Here is a 22,701-nt window from a genome sequence, read left to right as displayed (position 1 = left end):
CGATCAACTCACAGTCGTTTATCAAGTTTCCAGTCGCATAGATATCTCCAGTCGCGCGGACCCGCAGCCCAATTTCTCAGTGTACGTGTTATCACGATGTAGTCTACACGTACATTCACGTGCTCTTCGTTTATTTTTCTCAGGAACACATCGAATCGCGTAACACACAAAAAGTAAGAACAACAAATCGTTGATTCGAGCAGCATCGATCCTTTGTCAGTGCGTTGTAAAGAGGCTATTTCGCATGTCGAGGATATACGGGCTATCCGCACCGGCGCAGGCGTATGTGCCGCAATTAGGGAGCGAGCAACGGGTATAGTGTGATGCTATAGTATAGTATTGCGACACTGGCGCCGAATCGGAACGCGCGTGACTTTTATTTAAATCACCGACTGACTGTATTCTGTTTACGTGCTGGCTAAACACGCAGGCAGCGATGTGTTAATCACGAAAACATATGTTATCTTTGTCTTGCTTTTTTTTCATAAAGAGAAAATGTGTGTGACTCAAAACATTCATTCATTCATTCATTCATTTGCAGTGCGGGACTGGGAAGGCTAACTTTGGACACTGCGGAAGTGAAATTCCATCACGATGCTGTCGAATTTCGCCATGTTGTCGTTTTGAGCCAATTCGGGGGGGGGGGGGGGGGGAGGCTGCGTTGCAGCCCTCTCAACCAATCAGAGCTGACAAGACGTCAAATTCAACAATGTGGCGACATTTGACAATCCAGGATAGAAACGCGGGGGTATAGTGACGGGAAGTAGAATTTCTAGCGCGGTGTGGTTGACCACAGCGCCAAAGCACATCGTTGCCAAGCGCTAGTATAGCTGTCCCCGCTATGCAAAAGCTAGCTATAATTGAAAAACGTTAACCCAACAAGGTCGGCATTCTTTCTTTCATCACTGTTATGGAAAATTTTACCTTATGAAAAAAAAAGATAGAAATATAAATAAAAGACGCCCCGTATTCAATAATCTCATGGATATGAACATATAGGCAGGATCCCATATAAAAACCCGCATGTTGGCATATATAATATGGGGTCATGTCACCATATGATCACATGAACGTATGCGGATATCCCATATAAAGAACCCGCATGTTCCCACATATGACATGGGGCATGTCCCCGTCTTACTATACATGGAAATATACATTTTTTCCCCCTTTCTTTTAAATGGGACCGTCATATACATTCACGTGGGAATATTGGATATCGGGGCTCACGGGCTCTTCCTATAGCGTAGCATTACAACAAGGCCGCTGCACCGTATAGTCTCACGTTCAAACTTGTTTGAGCAAATAATCAGGTGTGTGTCTCTGGACAGCTTTTATTAAAAGCCTCGCGCACCATTCGCCTCACGACCGCGCATGCGTCCCACCGCGGGCGTTGCATGCCGGCCAGACTCTTGTCTTCACAACGCACTTCGCTCGAGTTCTCGATTCGTGGCCATACGACCGGCAGTCCGTCTCGGCCATCACGCCTTGGAGAAGGGATACTTGAAGGGTTGCTGCTGCTGCGGCACCTGTCCGGTGGGATAGAAGGCGGCCTGGGCTCCGGAAGCACCCGCCGGTCGCGTGATTACGCCTCCGCCGTGGACCTTGGGGGCGGTGGACCTGCAGCAGGGGCCAGAATTAATCGCGGGAAATTGCCCACAGAGAGAGAGAGAGAGAGAAGATACTGGAAACATCTGGACTTTTATGGACGTGTGAATGGCTGAGCGTATACCGGGTGTTTCTGCTGAGACATTAAACAATTTTTTTTAAAGAACACTTGTAGCAGATAGCACAATTATAATCCTTGAGCTGGTTTTCTCAAACGGCGGACATTATTTTGCACGAACAACCGAAATGCATAACTGACTAATTAACGAAAGAAATCACTAATTAAGTTTTGTAATTAAGTAGCACTCTACAGCGCATGTTGAAATTTACAAATTGTAGCCGGGATGTTCGTAAAGCGGATCATTCCACTTGGATCGAATTCTCAGGATGACACCAGTTTCGAGATAGTATTTCCCGAACTTTGCGAAGAACTGCGTAGGTGGTCCAGTTAGTTTCGTGCTTCAGTGCGTAAAACGGCGTTTTGTTTTAAACATGTATACGTGGAACGACAACGCAGTTTTACCGCAAGTTTGATGGCGTATATCTCGAAAATGTTGTCATTCACGTAATTATATTCAAGTGAATGTGCCTTGCAGTCTCAGCGGCTACAATTTGTACATTACAATATCTGCCGTAAGGCAATTATCTAAACTTAATTAGTTATTTTTCAATTAGTCGACTGCGTATTTTAATTTACCGAGCAAGTAATGTACGCGTCTTCGAGAGGGCCAGTTCAAAGACTAGAATTGTACTATCCGCTACGGCTAGGCGGTATTGTTTTTCGATTGTTTAATGTCTTCGCGGAAACCCCTGCTATATTTCAGTAGGGATGGCACATACATAGGTAGTACAACTCTAGCTGAGCATTTCGATGACGCACAATGTGTTCAGCAATATACTGTGCGAGGGCGAGGCATCTGTATTCAGGGCTTTAACCTCGAACTTCACGCTCGCATACGCACCGACCGATTCTCGGCATGTATTAGTAAAATTGTTCACGATATCCCAGAAGTATAGTCATCTAACAGGGGTACGTCTGCCAAACGTGTAATACAGCTTAGATTCTGCAACAAGAACACACTGTAACCATAGCTATTTACTCTATCCAATGTAGTTTCCCACTAAGCTTGAACTTGTTCTTTACGATATATATACGGAGCTGCCCGCAGGATAACGTTGCGCTGCAAATGAACAGTGATGCCCAACCGAAAGAGAATTATTGAACTGACCCAGTCAAGTGAGGGGGCCGATGTGCTTCAAATCCCACGGTATGGCTTAACTGTTCTTTGTATACCCTTTGTGGCACCCCGCACTCACCGCGGCATTTGGCTCGACGGGCCTTTATTATCATTATTTTTCATAGACCGCGGTGCTAAACGATCGTGTGAACGTAGCCTATTCGCAAAGAGAACCCACCTGAGCCACTATAGAGTTGCAGCGAATGCCCGTGAGACGGTATACTCCCAAAGCTCGTGACGGGAGCTCACGCACCGTGTTGCATGCGGGAGGCGCCGTGGCGTTATCTCAGGATCCGAAAGACAATGGCCCGCCCTAACCCACCGAAGCGTATCGTAACGGGCATGAAACCGTTAACGCAGCGCCAACGGTCGCCTTGTGTTCCATCTAGCTATAGTTAAGTGGACGCTGAAGAGGACTCTTAGCGCATTGGCGGGGAGTTGGTGCCTTGTGTCGCATCTTGCTATTATAGTTACGTGGACGCTGAAGATGACTGTTAGTGCATTGGCGGAGAGTTTGTTAGCCAGGCAATATATATATATATATATATATATATATATATTAGCACCATCACTTGGCATTCCATGTTAATAGAGGCGCGATTGGAAGGGCTGGATAATATATTGGGGGATCCCACCCTTCTGTCCTTCCTTGTAGAGCCGCCCTTGTATGTCGAACATACCTGTATTGTTTTGGGATGTTGCGTCCGATGAGTTGAGTCAGGTACAATTGTAGTTGCTGCTATTAATTGTAATTCTAAATGCACACTGTTCTCGTGTTTGCAGCAAACAAAACAGATCGCGCAGTGTGCGGCTTGACCAATTTCTTTCTAACCCAGTAGTCACCTCCAGACGTCGCATCCGTGCAGTCCGGAAGTCCAGAACTGCCCTCTCGACCACTCGCAGTATAATTCGGTCTGTGCACAGTTTCCCTTTCTTTCCTTTCTTTCGGGTCGCTGCTTCTTTGTTCGTTTCGGGCACGTCTCTGTTCACGGACTCCCCGGATTCGCGACGCGTGCGAATCCAGGAACTTCCCGCATATTGAGCCAGTCTAGCAGATTTGAGGACGGGGAAAAAAATGGCTGTGGCTTAGCTAAGGTTAAGCCCAGGATGCGAAGCATACTAGCCTTTATTTTAGTTGTTGAACCACTGTTTAGCCTGGTGAACTGCTGTTGCTTGGCTATATTTGGTTCGGCTAGACGAAGAAACAACTCATGCAGGCGAGCGCACGAGCTGAGACCCGGCTATGTAGCTACGCGGCCGCAAGCGAGCGCACGAGTTGAGCCTCCGCTTTTGCAGATGTTATGACGTCATATGGTAGCTGCGCGGCCGCGCGCGGGGCAGCAAGGAAGAGCGTGGTTGTGCGGCTAGTATGCTTCGCATAAAAAGAAGAAGAAGAAGAAGAAGAAGAAGAAGAGAGAGAGAGAGAGAGAGAGAGAGAGAGAGAGAGAGAGAGGGGGGGGCACCCAACGCTCACCTCCAGACAACGTCGGCCGGCGCCTCGTCGGCGGTGCCGTGCTCGTTGGTGTCGACGGTGGCGCGGAAGCCGTGCTCGTCGGCCACGTAGCTGACGCGGCGTCTCGAGCCCTCGGCCGTGGTGAGGGTGTAGAAGCCCGTGACGCGGCCCTGCGCGTCGCCGGACTCGCTGCGCGTGCTCGAGCCGTCGGCGCCCAGCGCGTCGTACGCGAAGCTGTAGGGCGACCAGCCCAGGGGAACCGGCCCGGCGCCGGTCACCACGGGCACGAGGACGGGCTTAGGCAACGCCTGCGGAAGCTGGGCAAAGAAAAAAAAAAAGAATGATGCGCGAACTTTAGTGATGTACATTTAATCAGATTTTTTTTCAACACGGTGGACATCACAAGACGCTTGCAGACCCCCCCACTGCCCTCTTCTTTTTTTTTTCTTCTCGACACGCGTATAGACACAAACACGAGATAAAGGCGCACAAATAGTGTCACTATACGGGCATCAGCTCCGGCAGAACAGTCCAGTGCCCGGGACAGTCATCCGTCACGCAGGAGGAGTGGAGCGTACACAAGTATACTTTCGCGCACAAATGCACATGCAGCATCCACAATTGCACATAAACCTGACCGCAAGGGAGAATACGGACGTAACCTCCTATATGTTGGGAAAAAGAAAGACGAGGCGTTAATACGTTGAAAAAGAAAAAAATAGACACATTGCCTCGGTTACTTGTGCGCCGGAATGAACTTTCCCTCCTTTTAGCTTTTCCTTCTTTCAATCCCTCACCCCAATTTCCTCGTGCAGTCAGGGTAGCCAACCGAACGTCCGTCTGGGTTAACCTACTTACCTTTTCTCTCCCTTTCTCTCTCTTGACCAGGTTAGACAATTTCGATGAACGTCGAAACACGGGCACACATGCATGCACAGTTGTCCATGCGAACTGCTTGTCGCCTACAGGGGGACTTAGGTCTGATAACGGTGGAGCGTTGCCGTGCCACAGACACCGCGCGTATACAATACAATTCAATAAGCCGTTACAATAAGCGTATACAATAAGCCGTTATGTGTTGCGAGGAACTGGGATTATTACAGAGATATCACGATGTCTAGCTCGTATCTGTTTAGCGCGGTATTAAGAAAAAATCGGGTGTAGATCTCATCCGCGATGACTATCCAAGCACGCGAATATAGTCGAGACGTGTCATATATGAGGCGTTTACTGGAGCGGGGCTCCTCTCGCGCCTTCTTCTGGACACGCTGCGCCTTCTGGCGGCGCCGCCTTGAAGTCCGCGCATACTCAGTGGCTCACACTACCCAGGTTGGCATCAAAGAGGTTCATGGAAGAGCGGAACATACAGCCAGTGGCACATGGAACGTACCCGCGTGAACAACCCACATTTTTGACTTCGCTACCTTTGGGATCGGCCCACATTTTTTACACTGCACTATATCTTCGGGATCGGCGCTCACTTTAGTTGTGAAAGCTAGACAACTAGATAACCGAAAAAAAAATCTGGTCTTACATCGCCAAAAAAAAAATGCTATTCACGTTTAAAAAAAAGTAGCTCAGGCCCACGGCATCCTGGACTAGGGACGCCGCCCACCTCGGACGATTTTACCGTCGGCTCATTTCAACTAATAAAGTTTATTCCTCCTCCTCCAGCCCGTGACAGCCGTGTTTCTCGTGGACAGAGATTATACGAAGAAAAAAGGGAACTGTGTAACGTGCTACCATACAGCTTTAATGGACAGGAACATACAAGCAGTAGAAAAAAGACACCACAAGCGTTTTCTTGAAATCTAATAATTATGTACCGATAAGGAAAAAAGGCCTAATAAAAATGAAGATTATGCACGGACGAAATAGATGTGTTTTACTATCTATCTATCTATATATATATATATATATATATATATATATATATATATATATATATATATATATAATGTCAGAGAAAAGAATATGGAACCCGCATACAATGAAGTAACGGAAAGCATATGCGATTGATATCTTGTTCTTGTGGTTAGTAATACTCACGAATCACGAATAATACTTGTGCGGTAATACTCACGAATCGCTGCGGGAACTGCGGGAACTGGCAGCTGGCCCATTGGGCAAGGCACAACGCGATGACGGCCGTCTACAAGAAACAAATATGCACAAAGTTGCAAGCGCCACTGCAATCAGTACTCGCCTATCGCCCTTCCGGGCACACACTGGGTGCCCATTCATTGTCACAGCACCTGTTGTAATACGGGGACGTATTCCGCGACGATCATTTTCAGCGATACTATTGCCTCGGCCATTAGGCGCGCGCTGATTGGCTGGCTGAGCAAAACCGCACGAGCTGATTGGCTGGTCGAGCACACGTCACGTGAGGGCCATATAGTATTGTCGAAAGTGATCGTCACAGAGTACGTCCCATGATCTTCAACACTGAACCCTCCTATCAGCAAACACCTGGGCAGATTCCCGCAAAAGTGTCCACGATGTACATTAAACCCTAAGCATATCTTGTGCCCAAGTTCTGTTTGGTGGTTCGACCTTGACTATTGCATACCTTGCAAAGGTGTCCACACAACGCGAATCCCCAAATATTAAGAACTGTGTTCCAGCGTGCGAGCTCGAGGTTTCGGTTTCGGCTGTACCCAGGCGTTTGCCACATTCCAGTTGAGGCGGAAAAAAAAAAAAAAAAACGCCGCTCGTGTATCGTATACATTGTGTGCGCGTTGAAAAACTTCAGGTGGTCAATATGGTTCCAGAGCGTACGGCGTCTTTCAAGGCCCTCGTTTCTCTGGGACGTTTCATGCCACCGCAATCTTCATCATTATCATCATCATCATTAGCGATTGCGGTGCACGCGTTTCGTCCGCAGCGGTGGATAGCCGTCTTTGACGTGCGCGTGTGCCGATCCCGTCCGCGTTTCGTTCGTGCCTCACCTGCTTTACTGAAGGCAAGGAAGAAGTGCCGTATAAAGCACTGGGTGCGCAGTCGCACGATGTCGCAGTCGCACGAACTATTAACACGATGAAATAGCGATGAATTGAATTGGTTAAGCAGAAGTGGTAAATTGTACACTTAAGGGAAAACCCCCACAAAAAAAAGAAAAAAGAAAAGAAGGAACCCATCTTGTCTTGAGCGGAGGCTCTGCAAGACAGAAAAGACGCAAATACCCCCCCCCCCCCCCAACAAAAAAAAAAAAAAAATTTTGTGGCGGCGACGCCACGTTCAAGTTCCCGTACTACCGGTTCGTGAGGTCATGAGCAGTAACAGAGCGTGCTCAAGACTGGTTGCATCATTTATCGATAAACAAGAAACGACAGTCCGTTCTAAAGTGGCCAGTGCATACGCTTTGCACGCTTTGCACGCTTAGCAATTTTTCATAACCTTTTTTTTTTTTGTCTATCTTGGACGTAAAACGGCTCGAATACGTGTAACTACGGGTCCATTCGATTCACCCTGCTTTTCGTGAACCAGTTTTTGCCAGTTCGATCAGTACCGGTTCATGCTCGTGCAGAACCGGCGCTGCACGTGCTGCACTAACGTTGCACCATACCCTTTTGACGCGTGCAGGGAATGCTGTGAACTGGTGCTGCACGAAGGGCCTGCACTGAGTAAAACGAATAGCGAAGTGCAGCAGCTCGTTCAGGAAGTGCATGTGAATCGATTGGACCTTACACTGAACTTCGTGACGTCCCGCTGACGTATCGGTGACGAGGTTGCGGTGCGGTATTCGAGTAGGGGAAATCTCGGTCTTCACTTTCTCTTGCAGTGATCAATATTTTTGCGGCTAAACATATGCAATGGTGTCCTAAAAGAATTCTTAACCAGTCTGGCGTGACACTGTGTTGCCCTTCGGTGTCTGTATAAGCTGTCTGATCGGTACAGTTGCTGACGTTGAACAGACCTGGCCCAATTTTTTCTTCGCCATTTGACCTTTGGAGTTAGCAGAGCGACTTCGCGCGAAATTCGTGCTTATTGAATTTTCATTTCAATGTGTTTCCGCCCGTTATCGAACGTATCGAGCACGCGAAATTTTTTTCAACTCTGCTTTCCTTGCAAACTTGTAGACAAAAGCTGCGTTCCATGTTTTCCTTACCTTAATTGCTTTAATTAATTTCAACGTTGTTTTGACGTTCACTTCAAGTAAACAAAGCAAACACAAACAAACGAACAAGATAATTCGTGCATAACTTCCTATCTTGTCAATGAAATGGTTAAGATACGAGGTTACAGGTGCCACTGGGGATCCAGAAGGAAGCCCTGGGGACCCAAGCCAACCCTCCGCCCAATACATGACTAATTCCCGCATTTTAGCGTGGTATAACTGGCTGGGTTGAGACAAAAGAAGCGAGACGTTAGAAGACAAATAGCCATTAATCCGCGCAAGCTACTCTAACCACTGCATCTGAAAGTATTTAGCATACTTATTCAGATATTTTGACACACCCTTAACGCTCAACCTAACCGAAGGAAGCGTTATCACTAATCAACTGGGTAATGAATTCACAAAACTTTTCGTTTGTATGTGTCGTTCTTTGTTACTAGGCCGGCCGCTTTTGCTAGTTGGCTGGAAAATTCTCTTACGAAAAATTATGTCATAAAATCTTTTTTTTATGAATACGCGCCATGAAGTCGTGCTATATGAAGGTTAATGTTTTCCATTGACTTTCTGCTCTGCCAAAATCGCCTGGGCGCACGAACTAACACATGTATGCCTGTTACTTTCGTTAACGCGCAGCACATTCGGTAAGCACACCACTTCGTCTTCACAGACCACCACCATGACTCGACGGCTTACGCTCCCTCAAAACCGGATGAATGTAGTATAATAAAACGAAGCGACAGCAGGGTGGGACGTCTCACAAGCGAAACCGACGACGACACCGACGATATCCGAGGTCCTTAAAGTTGGCATCGACGACACCTTTTCCGCCGCTGCGCAACTCACCTTTATCATGATTCGCTTGTTCTCTTTACGCCAAGCACACGTAAGACGGGTATGCACCAAACCGCGACGTGCCGATACAAAGCTGCGTACTGCGGAACGTGGATGCCTGTGCTGGACTTATATAGGAGGTGTATCGCCGCGACTGGTGAGGGGGCCGACTCCGGAAAGGCAGCGCGTACGACGCTCCGACGCGATGAGGGAATGCTAGGGCGGAAGACATGGCGGCGCCTGCTTTGGCGGTCCTCGCCGAAACAACAGAGAACACCGTGGAAAAAAAAAAGAAAGGAAGATACGCCTCGCAGCGCGTTCTCGGTTCTAGTGGGAGAGACGCCACTCCTACGCCCTTTGGCGGCCGATGTCACGACGCCGCGGGATCGAAAAAAGAAGCAGCAGAAGAGGAGGAAGAAGAAAAGAATAAAGATGAACCATTGCACCGACGCACACACACACACGCGCACAACATGCGCGTACAGGCCTGTGTACGCACGCACAGACACGATCACACACGCGCGCGCCAAGGAGCGCTTCTCGCACGCGGTTGAGATGCGCGGGTTGCTGACAACCAAACAAACAACACGCAATACTGGCGGCAGCGAAAGACACACATTGTTCGCAGCCCGCTACTCAGACACGGAGGAGTTTCCAGCGGGCGTACGGATAGGGTGTGTGCGCGTGCGTGCGTCTGTGCATGCCTGTCTGTGGTTCGCGCGTTCGTGAGCAAGCTACCTTCGCTTTTCATCCCTTTTGTAGCCCATCCTCGAGGCATTGCGCAGGTCCGCGGCAGTGATGCTCCTCTGGCTCCGCTCTCCGGTGCACACATTCTTGCCCAGAGTGACGAGCTGTCCGCAGGAGCAGGAGCAGCAGCAGCAAGCAGCGTCGTCGCAGTATATACCTGACCGAGTTCGCGCGCTCCGGTGACGCAGCGTCCTTGAGATTCCCGCGTAGGGTTGTGCTCGCTCGAACAGTCTCTGGCTTGTGATGTGAGACAATCGGTCTTGTCTTACTCCCCGCATTCAGAAGTGCATCTTAACTTGAAGCCTATATACATGCTTGACTTATTCCAAATGACGCCTGTCGTGGACGCGCCGAATGAAACGCAATGAGCGTCTTGGGCACGTTCGTGCCAGGCGTCATTTGAATCAAGTCGAGCGTGGGCTTCAAGTTAAGATGTGTCTGTGAATACGGGGTTTTAGAACGGCGTTGCGAAGCCGCGGAAAGCTGATCGTGCATGCTTGTTCCCGGCGCCTGGAATGGCAGGCTCCGAAACCGTATTAGCCACGGCTGTACAGCGTAGGCGGGGAAACGGCGTAGGCTCGCTACTTTCGTCTTGCTCATTCACCGTACATTTTGTAAAGAGCAGCCCGCTCTTCCGAGCACGTGATTGCGCTGAAGAGCTGACGGTTTACGGTATAACAACGTCTGCAGCTCTCGGAGTCTGAACGTTCAGGATTCGATACTTGGCTGGACCAGCACCAGTTGGAGAATTTTCTTTGCTCTACTCTGCAGCGAATTTCGCCATAGCAGAATCTCGTACGCGAAGTTATCGAAAAGTGAAGTATACTCGTGCGATGGACAAAGCCGACACCTGGCGGCATACGCTCGCGCTTCAACTTCCTGCGGATGCCTGCTCGAACTCCCTCGCAAGAGTAATTTTCGAACGCTTTTGTATTCTCCTCCTCACGCGGTAATCTTTGCCAATATGGTGTCGACGAATACTGCTGGGGAACATGTACCTCTGGCGAAATAGGCCAGTCCGTGGGAGCATGGCTGAAGCCCGGTTTACGCTTCTTGTAAGTTTTTCACTCCTATTACTCAGTGGTAGGCACCGATAATTTTGTAAGAGGCATAATTCAGTTTGGGACGATATATACTGCATTCGATCCCTGTCATCGCCAATACACCAAAAGTCGCAGGTGTGTGTCATGCGAGCGATGTGCGCTCGGCGAAGGCGCCAAAACGAAAGGCAAGCAGTTTCCGTTTTCAACACTGGAAGTTCGTTTATTTCCCAAAGACAGTGAAAAGGGGAGGACCACACCGCGTTTGTCCCTACACCTCGAGCTGCAGCACCCCAGAAGCGGATGTCTTCGGAAGTCCAGACAGCGGTTTCAACGAACACACGACAGAGCACCGACACCTGTACAGGAAACGGAGGTGGGGGGAGAGGACTCGTCCAAAAGGGGACGCACTCTCGTGCTAGTGCTGCGAGTCCCGCACAAAGGACGACGAAGACGTGTAGACGGGCCTTCTTTCATCGTTACTGCCAGCCGTGGCCGTGCTTCCCGTGCCCTCCGACGCCGCGGAAGACGCCGGCTCCGCCGTAGAGTCCTCCTCCGACGCCGTAGCCACCGCCGACGCCGCCGAGGCCGCCGTAGCCGCCGTAGCCGCCGCCGTAACCGCCGTATCCGCCTCCGTACACTCCACCGTAGCCGGCTCCTCCGAATCCGCGGGCCCTGTAGCCGCCGCCGGCTCCTCCGGCTGGGCCGTACTTGGACGCCAGCACGGAGGCGTGCGGCTGGGAAGACCGGAGGGCCACGTCGGCGGGGCTCTCGTTCTGCGTGCCGGGCTCGTTGGTGTCCACGCTGGCGCGGAAGCCAGCGGCGTCGGCGGCGTACTTGACCGTCCTCTGGCCGCCTTCGGCCGTGCTGATGGTGTAGACGCCCTGGACGGTGCCACTGCCGTCGGCGACCTCCTGGCGGGAGCTAGTACCATCGGGGCCCTGGGCTACGTAGCCGAAGTTGTACGGCTTGGGCGTCTCGTCCGCGTACGACCTGTAGCCCTGCGGAGGCGATGAAAAAAAAGAACACTAGTTAGAAATACACTCCGTGTAACTCCGTGGAAGAAGACTAACCGGTGGCTTAGAAATGATGTGTAGTTTTTTTTCCCCTTCTGGGCGCTTACTGTGCGTGTGAGTCATGCATATGGCCATCGATGGTTATACGACAAATAATCAGTGCTAGAATTTCTAATGTGACTCTATAATCACAACGGCCTTTTTTGTTTCCTCTACTTTGCTTTTTTTTTTGCTATGGCGGACTGCAGAGACAAAGCGATATACTCTGCTCTTGGTGACCCCTGTACGTTTAGTCTCTCTTTTTATTTTTCTTTTTTTTTGCCATCTTCTTTCCGCCTTTCTATCGAAGGTCATCTCTCTTTCTGACCTGCGGCGCCGAAGGGGACGCGTGCGCAGCTTGCCCATCACACACATGCGGGCATGTTCTGACGTCACTTTTCCTTCTGAAGTCCACTTACTCCGCCTCCGTAGTATCCACGGCCGCCGCCTCCGTAGTAGCCGCCTCCGAGTCCCCCGACGCCTACGAGTCCACCTCCGACGAGGCCACCGTAGCCGCCCCTGTAGCCACCACCATGGCCGCCGTATCCGCCTCCGTATGCTCCACCGTAGGCGCCAGCTCCGAGTCCAACGCCGAGTCCAGCGCCTCCGAGTCCACCGCCGCCGATGCCGGCCAGCCCGACGCCACCGAAACCACCGCGAATGGTGCCGGCGTGGGCCAGGACGACGAAGCAGAGGGCGGAGATCGCTACCTGCGATTCGTGGGTAACCCTTCCTCACTGACCAACCATTTTTAATGTACCGGATGACTAGGGTAGCAGTTGGAGTAAATAATAATTGATTGCTTGGTTCCTATTGATGACATTCGATATGTTGGTAGTGGAACTGTTTGAACGTTATAGATAGAATAGATAGATAGAATTATAGATAGGATAGTTGAGCTCTTCAATCTCAGGAGTAAAAGTGAGATAGTCCTGCTTGCGTCACCAAACATTTTACTGACTATTGCCGAGTGTGTAATTAATGTTACCGCACAGTACATCGATCGTGTTAAAGCTGCTTTTTGTTTTTCAATTCTTAGGAATGATTCCTGATATTTGCTCATGGCACCTAGCCATCCGCCGCTGATGTGCAGTCCGGGAAGCCTGCATCGAAAACTGGCACACCGTTTCTTGAGGTATCACTCTACTGTTGGGCTCGCTAACACGCTACTCATTCGTGCCACGACTGTGGGTAGAGGCGTGTAAAAAAATTCCACGTGGGTGGAGGCGTGTAAAAAAAATGCTTCAAGTTACCAATTGAGTTACACAGCATACATCGCACAGCTAACTGCTATACGTTACATACATATCCCAGAGAAGCTCCACTTACGTTGCGGCAGCCACGAGGCTTTGCACTTTTGCAGCAGTGCTGCTTTTCCTAACCTCCCCAAAACTAACGCTCTGACTAGCTCTGCAGTATACTGCAGAGCTCCTATGCTTTCAGTTACCGCATGTGCTTATCAGTGGACATGGCTTCCTTCTAATATTTGCTGACCATCATTAAAGTTGGGAATGTCGCCGCCTTGGGCTGTGCTATAGCATTGTCCCTGCTTATAAAATGTTCGAGCGCGTGTTACACTGCAGCTATAAGACAATTGGCGTCTATGAGTGGCCCAGCTAGCTTCTTCGTGCTTGTGGGAGGTGGAGCGAATACGCAAGGCCTTTCGTTCTCAAGTGCTATTGCCAATGCAATTGCCAATGCAAGTGCTATTTGCCAATGGTCAGCCGCCTTCGCCAACGTGCATCATCAGCGTTGGCTCGAATTTTGCCTTACCAACGAGCCTAGCGTTAAAAGCTTTTCGTGAAGACACGGGAAGCGCTTCGTACTACGCTGAACAAATGGTTGCCGCATAAATGAGATATCGCGATAGAGTTTTCGCGATAACGCTGCTCGCAAAAAAAGGCGTGCCCGACTCGAGGAGGCGCACGATAGTCCTGGTATTTCGTCGCGTCTCCAAAGTACGGGCCGCCCATATGCGAGATCGAACGACTCACCTTCCACATGGCTTCGAGATGCTGCTGCTTCTACTGCTGCTGGGAGCTTCGGTGCTACTGCTGCTGCTGCTGTGATGAGATCGCTTGTGTCCAGACCGACGGCCGGCGGCTCTTTTATACGGTCCGCGCCGCTGAGACCACACGCCGCTTGGCCGGGATGCATGCAAAAGCGGCGAGACGGTCCAGATGCACTGTGATCACTCCCTTTCTGCTTGCCTTTTTAATTCCTTTCATTTCCGGCCTGCCTCCGCCCCGTCGCCGCACTGCCGCCCCGCTGTCACTTGTCCCGCGTAATGGGACCAGGCTTGGGCAAGGGCGAGTCTGTCAGGAGAGACGCCGCTCACGCTGTCCTGGAATCATATCGTTCATCGAACACGCTCGCTGGTCATCGATACTTTCAACGCCGCTTTCGAGGAACGCGAAATGGGGACTGCGTGCGCCGATCTAAAGCGGACAGAAGCGTCTCGGTGCTCGCTGGCGAAGGTGCTGGGACCTGTGGTTCTCCTCTTCGCCGACGGCGAAGTCCTTGTCGCCCGAGTAGCTTTGCAGGGAGATTGTGGTGTTAGTGGACTGCAGCGACGCGCTGTTGCAGCATCTCGAGTGTGGACTTCTCCATGGGCATCTTTAGCAGACCAGCGCGCTGGCGCTTTCGAGGTTTGCTCTACGCCTCTTCTTACCCAAGACCACGGTGCTCGGGATTTAGCAGTGGCCATCGAAGTGCAGGAGTCGTACGCTTACTCCGGACAGCTTCTGGTAACGGGCAAGTTATTCAGCCCATGACGGCTGCGCCATCTGTGGATGGGTAACAGGCCGTGATGGTCATATTGTGGCACCGGTCGCTTAAAAATTAGTGCTTTTCTCGTATATACAGGCACTTACAAAAAAATAAAGAAGGGAATTATTTTCTATTTCTTTCTTACTGGGCTAAGCTTCGCGTCAGTAAATGTTCCTGATCTATCCGGGGGTTTTATTAACGGTTTCCAATTTCCCGCAACTGGTCTCCGATTGCGCTCTTGTTTTGAGCAGGGGAATGCCATGATTACGACGAGCTATGCACTCATGCCCAACAAACCGCCCTTCTGGTTGCACGCTCTGTAACCGTTTGTGCGTGATTGTGTTCCGACAGCGCCAGCGCAAAGGCACCGCTATGGAAGATGTTGCGGAGACCATGGTTATAGTGCAGTTGAGCAACAGCCCGTAAGCCTTCAAAACGGAACACGTTATTCAGGACAAAACGAACAGGTACTGCCGGTTGCCGACATTCCTGGTTGGTCCTCTAAGTAAAGCAAGGAACTGGTATCGCGCAAGTGTGCTGATGGCGTTCGAGATTGGTATTCTCCGTTGATCACTGCCTGGGTTATATAATTTTGCTTTTACCACGGCGTGATTTTATTTTCGCGCTGCTTACGCATCAACTCAAGCGCCGAGCATTCCTTCAGTGCACTGGAGAAGCGTACGCGACACGAAGAGTGAACCGATGAGACGGGCACGTCAACCCGTTCGCGTGATCTCAACCTCGTTCCACTTACTCAATGAAACTCTATATGGGAACGATGATAAGAGCGATGTACAGCAGCAGTGGCCGAAAGCTCGACTCACTAAAAGCGAAACGTACGCAGGACGAATCAGACGAGAATGTCATCGACTTCCGCCGGTTCAGTCAATCGAACCCTGCTCCGACGGCGACGATGCCCGAGAGGGATCGATCGAGAATATGCCACCTTTGTGAGTAACAGCGGTCGCAATGAGACGTTTTACTGCGTCGTTTGCGCGCTCGCACTACGCTTCGCTCGCGACGAGACGCAGGCCGAAGCGGCCGTATACGGGCTGCGTGACCTGTCTTCGAAGCCGTCCGACGTTGTACGTCGCGAGCGCGTCGGGCCGGCGCTGGCGTGGTCTCCTTCGGAAGCCGCTGTCGCGCTGTCGCGTGGCCGTGTCTTCGACGGATCGCCTCCCCCCCCCGCCCCCTTCGATCGCGCTGCGGGGGGACGTGGGAAACGTCGTTCCGGTATAGCGAAGGCCGAGCACGAACATTGCCTCACCCCTCGCCGACAGAGTGCGCAGTGAGACGCGTGTATATAGCGAAGAATACAAACACGGCGCGACCGCGGATTAAGACGATGACATCAGAACTGCGTCGTGACGCGGCAGGTTTTGGAGGGCGGCGGGAGTGGTGCTGTGCCGCTGTGCAGCCGCTGGTTTCCCCTAATGTATTCAGCATGCGATCGGTGATCGTGTGCGCTGCTTGCATTGGGGAGGGGGGGGGGGCAGACACGAACGCGCTGTGGGATCGGATTTAAAAAACGCGAACACTTTTTTGAACGAGCGAATTTGAATGTTCCAGAGGTGGTACTGTAAGGGGGCTCATCACGACTCGCCAACGAGCGCATACCTCCGCGTCGAGAAGAAAAGGATTGCCCTTCGCGTTCGCCGCAGCTAACGTGCCCACTTTTTCAAGTCCATTTGACTACATATATAGGGTAGGCCAAAGAAAACGCGCACACGTTCCACGCGCCTATAGATCATCTTCGTATATACTTCTCGGCGCTCGACGTCGATTCGGAGAAGCACGAAGACCAAATGCTCATAACACTCGCAGGGTCCTCTTCACTTTTTCAAACCACAGGTTTCTGGGACACTTGAGGTTCTGTATGTGCAAAATTGGACACAAGCTGCGCCACTAGAAGATTCACCTGGAGACTCACAAGACATACTAAACCATGGGTTGTTCAATTTGCGCCGAAGGCTCCGAGCCACGACACATTGCCTGGACTTGGTTTCACGAAGTTCCGGCGACTAAAGATTGCCGCCGATATTGCAACTCGCGGCAGCCACAATATGCACCATGCCGATCTGCCTCGCGACAATAGATGAACAGCGCTTTTAACCAATCGCGCGCTGCCACAAAGTGGGAGGGCGGGCCCGTCGCGGTAGCTTCGTGGTCTATAGCTTCGTGTCATTGCGTTGCGGAGCTCGAAGTCGCGGGTTCGATCCCTGCCGTGATAACGGCCGCGGCTGCCGCATTTCAGTGGGAGGCGAAGTGCAAAAGAATGCTCGTGTACTTAGATTTATGTGCACGAAATATACCTGGAGTCTCCGTTGCGGCGTTCCTCATAATCAGATCGTAATTTAGGCTGCACGAATATTCGAACTAACGAATTGAATGTTATCCTATTCGATTAGGTCCTCCAATCTTATAGTCACTATTTGATTAGGTCAAGCGAATTGAATAGTCACCGCTCGAAAATCCGAATGTTTTTTTTAATAGTTCTTTATAGACTCTACACGAGCAGGCATGGTATTGTAGGAAAATTGCGATAACTTTCATCCCATCTACAGTGGAAATATCGTATGCTAGGGCACGCTGGATCGCTCAGACAGGGAGACTTTTCAGGTTAAACACGATCACTCGCAATAAAAATGCTGTTTGCTGTACGATGTATGCTAAGTGCTGTATGGTACGACCCGTTGGTCATTGCAACGACGACGATGCATCAACGACGGTGGCGACATGGCATGTCGTTGACTGACATCCAAGGCAGCGAACAGACGTAGAATACCGTCAACGACCGCTGCGCTGAAAGCCGCCTTGTGAACGACTGCTGCGAAGCACACCGACTATGGCCGCTCGAGCGTTGTGTATATAACGTGGCCGCATCGAAGCCCTGCCGTCAACCGGGTTTCTGTGCAGAAGGCTGCCGCAGCGGAGGCTGCCATCATCTGAAGAAAAGTTTCGCTTTCGTGATGTACACAACGTCGTCTTCGTACGCAACAGCACATTGCCTTGCTGCTGGCACCTCGGAGCGTAACGTCAGATGCCGTTATACTCCGAGATTCTGTGTCGATCCTGCAGAGCGAGACGCCGCAAGAACTGCATCAAGCGGGGAAGTTGCGCGATAGCTCAGTGGTTCCGCGTGAGCCTAAGTCGACGAGTCCACAAGCCGACGTAAAGCTCAGTGGGTATGAGTGAGCTTCACCGAGCGCAAGTGGGTGTGTGTGAGTCTGAGCCAGCGTATGTCGAAAAGAATCTTCATTGGCATCAATCGATGGCTCTCCTTCGATAGGGAGTAGTGCGAGTGGGTATGAGGTCTGAATTGGAGTGAGTTGGAGAGATTAGCCTGACCTTCGTATTCTGGAACGTTCCTCCACTAGAAACTCCACCTCGAGAGAATGATGATGATGATGATGATGATGATGATGATGATGATGATGATGGTTGTGGTGGTGGTGGTGGTGATTTCTAATGGCATCCGCTTTGAAATGTTGCAGTGACAAATAGCCACCTTAATTGACCTGCTTGAACTTGTCAGGCTGGTGCTCAACTAGTGCGCTCTCTCTTCCCTTCTTTCCTTTCGCCTCTTTATTCCCCATCTCTCAGTGCCTATGCCAGTAACGACCCCGGCTTCATCTCTACCTTGCTTTTCGTCCACCAATACTCCAAACGGACGGGGTGTAGTAGGCTCATAATCAGTCGAATAGCCTACTCTACACCGAACCTCCCTCTTCGTTCGGAAGATTTGGGCATGCTCGACCGGCTTATACGTAAGGCGCATACAGCCAGGCGCTAGGGCTCTCACTCGGGGAGGCGACACTCCGTGTGGAAACACTCGGCGTGCGCAGCACTGCTCGAGGGATCATCGACGCCCGCCTTGTAAACCAAAGAGAACACCTTCAACGCTCTGTAGTTGGGCATTGCGTTTACCAAAGCCTATGCGTTCCGCATAGAGATGGACGACACCGCAACCTGTGACCACTGCAGCCATGAAGAATCGATTGGCCATATTTTGTGCGCCTGCCCGCAGTACAGTCCCCAGAGGGAATCCCTTCGCCACGAACTCAACCGGTTGGACTACCGACCACTATCGGGAGAAGGAATTCGACACAATCGACAGGACCTAACGTCACAGAAGGCCAGGCAAGCGCTACTGCGCTTCTTGCTATCTACCGGCCTTTGTGAACGTCTCTAACTGGAACGCCCCTTATGTGTGTTTCTATGTGTGTGTGTGCTTTTTTATTTTCATTTTTAACCCTTTCGTCTCTGTCCTTTTTCTGACCCCTATATCCCAACCCCAGTGTAGGGCAGCAAACAGGAGACTCATATCTGGTTAACCTCCCTGCCTTTCCGCTTCATCTCTCTCTCTCTCTCTCTCTCTATGCACCACCGGCAGCCAAGTCCTCAGGCCACTCGGACACCCTCTACGCTTGACTCAAGCCCCCATGCAAATCACCACCTATTTTCGAGATCAACTGTGTGTTTCACCTATACCCAGGGATATGCACCCCGTTCACCACGTTGCACGACGCCATGCCAGAGCAATGGCCCTCGCCCGCCAGTACGGGAACCATCCTAACACCTTCTACGTGGAGACAGCCTGCATCCACCTCCTCACAGCGCACGCCGTTAGCGTCGTCGATAATCAAGGCTGTGAAGTCATCGCCGCCGCCACTTGCCAAACCACCACCACGAAAGCAGAGGCGGTTGCCATTGCGTCGGCCATAATTGCCCACCTGTAATAAGGCGGCGCCGCCCCCATCGGGCCATATGGCCTGACGTCGCCTGCAAACAAGCACCTGTCCTCATCTTATTCTGTATATCGCATTACATCCCACTGTCTACCCTTACAAATGTCCGCACTGCAATGAGTGCGCCTCTTTATACCACACGCTAACCCCCTTTCTGATGGTGGTGAGTGCGGCTGGAATTACGGGCTGAGGAGTCTACTCGCTGGCAGGTGAAGAAGCAAGACCAGTGTTGTCGATACCATCCCTTGCCCTTTAAGGCTTTAATAAAGTTTCATACTACTGCTACTACTAGAAATGTGTCTTGCTTATCCCGACGACTGAACAGTTAACGATTCCATCACCTTTGAATCTCAGCGCTTCTGGAAGTGCGCGCTCGCTACGGCTCTGGCTGAGTGAATATATTGGCGATCCATAAGTACGTGCTGAGTAGCTTCCGTTTTTTTTTTATGTGCTGCAAACACATGTTTCGTCATGTTGCGAATACTTGGTTCTGCAGTGCATGCTTTTGTCCTTAGCATCCCAAGGCAATGAATGACGATAACGGAGATTTATTCGCATCCCCTTTGGAACGGGGCAGTGAAAGATAGGCACTTAGCCTGCTTGATTTAATCAGGTATGCTATACATGAAGAAAGTGGAGATAAAGTGAAGTACCAATACATCACGCAACATTACAAGCCAACCTGCAGAACGTACGCACCCACACACAACTCACCGGGCCCCCGCCAAGCCGACGCCGAGGAATCCGAACCCGAGAGCATGCAACCTGTGTTCACGTACCAATACATCACGCAAGGTTACAAGCTAACCCGCAGAACACATGCACCCCCACACATGTCACTACTGTTGCGACTGGGGGTCCGAAGATGTGGAATGTGCTTTGCTCGTGGAGGAGTAAGGAAACGTGGGGCTGGGCCCGATATTCGGGACGTTTTACACACAAGTTTATATTTACATATTTACAAGAAAATTCAAAGTAGCGCAGGAAAAATTCACGAAGAAGTTGTAGCAGCCGCTATCTCCAGGCGTCCGTCGCTCTTTCTATCCCCTGCGGGGTCATTGTTCAGTCGCCTCCCCCAATCCGACGTCAGGAGATCGATCACTTCAGGTCCCACCAATCCGGAGGTTTGCTGCCCTTTTCCTCCGAAGGGAGGTTTGTCCGAAGCACACGCACATCACTGGGCACAAACAGGGGATGGGGGATAGTACACTGCCTCCGTCTCGGGCGTGGACGGGTTGTTTGGGCGGCTGACAGGTGATGGACCGTATCATCGCAATGACCGCGTCTCCGGCGTAGACGTGCAAATTTGGGCGGCTGAGAGGTGATGGACCGCATCCTTGCACTGACCGCGTCTCCGGCGTGGACGTCGTGCCAATTCGGGCAGCTGACAAGTGAAGGACCGCATCCCTGCTTATTGCCCAAACCTCTCCTGACCGAGGTACACTAGTGGTGACCATACAACATCCCATTTGAGAACGACCTTAACGAGGCCGTCGGCCCATTTCCCATAATCGCGTTATCCGGGACCGGAGGTTGTCGCGGGGTGAATGGCAGGTCACAACACTACCTAGAGAGCAGGTGGTGCCAGCGCTAACGTTCGCAAATGCCATCCTTTGCTTAAAATCAGACATCGTGTTGGGATTGGACGTTACCCAAAAGGCCGGCAGGCCTGTTGGCCTTGGAGGCCCACTGTTAAACCACAAATGAGGCAGTGAAGCGCAGTGAAGTCAGAGAAGTACACAGCAAAATTATCTTGAAGAATGGCTCAGGAAGTTGGATGAAAATAAATGGGTGGCTAAAATGCACAAACATTTGTGCGCCAAAATTGGGGGCACAGAATGGAGGAATAGGTCAAAAAAGTTGGCAACCAGGTACAGGGTCTTTGAAGTTGTAAATAAACAACCAGGGGTCATCAAAAAGCAAGTGAGAGAAACAGAGACAGTAACTTGTGGGCAATGTATGGAAACAAATAAGACCATGGGGATTTACAGGAATGGCAAGAAGGAAGAAATAGAAATGAAAATCTGTATTATAACACAAAGGGCAGTACCTTGCTATTTGAGGTGCGAGCTGGTTGCCTAAGGACAAAAGACATACTGGAACAAATATTCGTAACAGGGTGAGGCATGTATCTGCTACAGAAAAAAATCCGTAGGCAACTCAAGAAACCCTAATGGTATGCGAAGGTATTTACCCAGTGAGACCAGTAGGTAACGTGCGCGATCCAGAAGCACTTGGATTTAACGTGGGCGGAAGCATCACCGGTCAGCAGCCGAGATAAGCAACAGTGTATAGGGTATATTGTATAAAAATATAGTCAGGGAAGAAATTGATAGCATTGTATCCATTACAGGCATGGGTAACTATATAGGGTGTTTTACAGCGAAGCTGTATACCTCTACCGTCTAAGGGAATTTTCGTGTCATTGTGGTAAGCAAAAAAAAACTCCCCCTACGTGGGCCGATCCCGGAGATAGTGCTCGGTCGAGGTCTAGGTGGGGAGGCGGGTACACGGGTCGAACACTATCTCCGGGCTTTATTTAATCACTGGCGGGGATTACGACCCCGTCTGTACTAAGTGCGACCAGGGAATGTTCGCCACTCGGGCACACATGCTCTGGGGCCGCAAGGGTAACCCTCCCCCACAATCATTACTGCCAGCTCCCTCCGAGGGGGGTTGGAACCAGATGCTGACAAGAGCAGACAAGAAAGCACAACTGGCACTTGCCTCGCGGGCCCAGGACGTCGCCCCCACTTGGGAGCCACACTAGGCCTACCTGCCCTAACTTCCTATCCTGCAGTGGCAAATCTCTCTCTCTCTCTCTCTCTCTCTTTCTCGAAGAGGCGGCCATTACTTCTACGAAAAATTAAAATGTGTAATTAAATAATTAGGATAATTGCCTAATTAAGTTTCCGGTAATTACCTTATGACACATATTTCAATCTACGAAACGTAGCTAGTGATTGGTCAAGACATGTCGACTTAGAACACATTCTGAGAATGGCACCAGTTTCGAGATATGCGCTGTCAAATGGGGTGGGGGGGAGTTAAAAATGCACTGCTGCCTTACTTGCATATTCAAGAAAACGCAG

General features: G+C 50.7%; 2 protein-coding genes across 2 annotated transcripts; both read right to left on the bottom strand.

Moving 5' to 3' along the window:
• Nucleotides 1-1,318: 1,318 nt before the first annotated feature.
• LOC142585405 (uncharacterized) lies at nucleotides 1,319-9,502 on the bottom strand. The gene is made up of 4 exons (XM_075696153.1): nucleotides 9,263-9,502; nucleotides 6,383-6,451; nucleotides 4,321-4,616; nucleotides 1,319-1,620 (listed from the first exon to the last, which is right to left on the bottom strand). The coding sequence occupies exons 1-4, from the start codon at nucleotides 9,269-9,271 to the stop codon at nucleotides 1,482-1,484; spliced, it is 513 nt and encodes a 170-aa protein (XP_075552268.1). The 5' UTR covers nucleotides 9,272-9,502; the 3' UTR covers nucleotides 1,319-1,481.
• Nucleotides 9,503-11,239: 1,737 nt separating this feature from the next.
• On the bottom strand, nucleotides 11,240-14,095 carry LOC142586316 (uncharacterized). The gene is made up of 3 exons (XM_075697562.1): nucleotides 14,087-14,095; nucleotides 12,512-12,802; nucleotides 11,240-12,038 (listed from the first exon to the last, which is right to left on the bottom strand). The coding sequence occupies exons 1-3, from the start codon at nucleotides 14,093-14,095 to the stop codon at nucleotides 11,517-11,519; spliced, it is 822 nt and encodes a 273-aa protein (XP_075553677.1). The 3' UTR covers nucleotides 11,240-11,516.
• Between the last annotated feature and the right edge of the window lie 8,606 nt (nucleotides 14,096-22,701).

This window comes from Dermacentor variabilis, chromosome 6 (assembly GCF_050947875.1).
Source record: "Dermacentor variabilis isolate Ectoservices chromosome 6, ASM5094787v1, whole genome shotgun sequence".
Classification (NCBI taxonomy): Eukaryota; Metazoa; Arthropoda; class Arachnida; order Ixodida; family Ixodidae; genus Dermacentor; species Dermacentor variabilis.
This window is presented reverse-complemented; position numbering and strand designations above follow the sequence as displayed.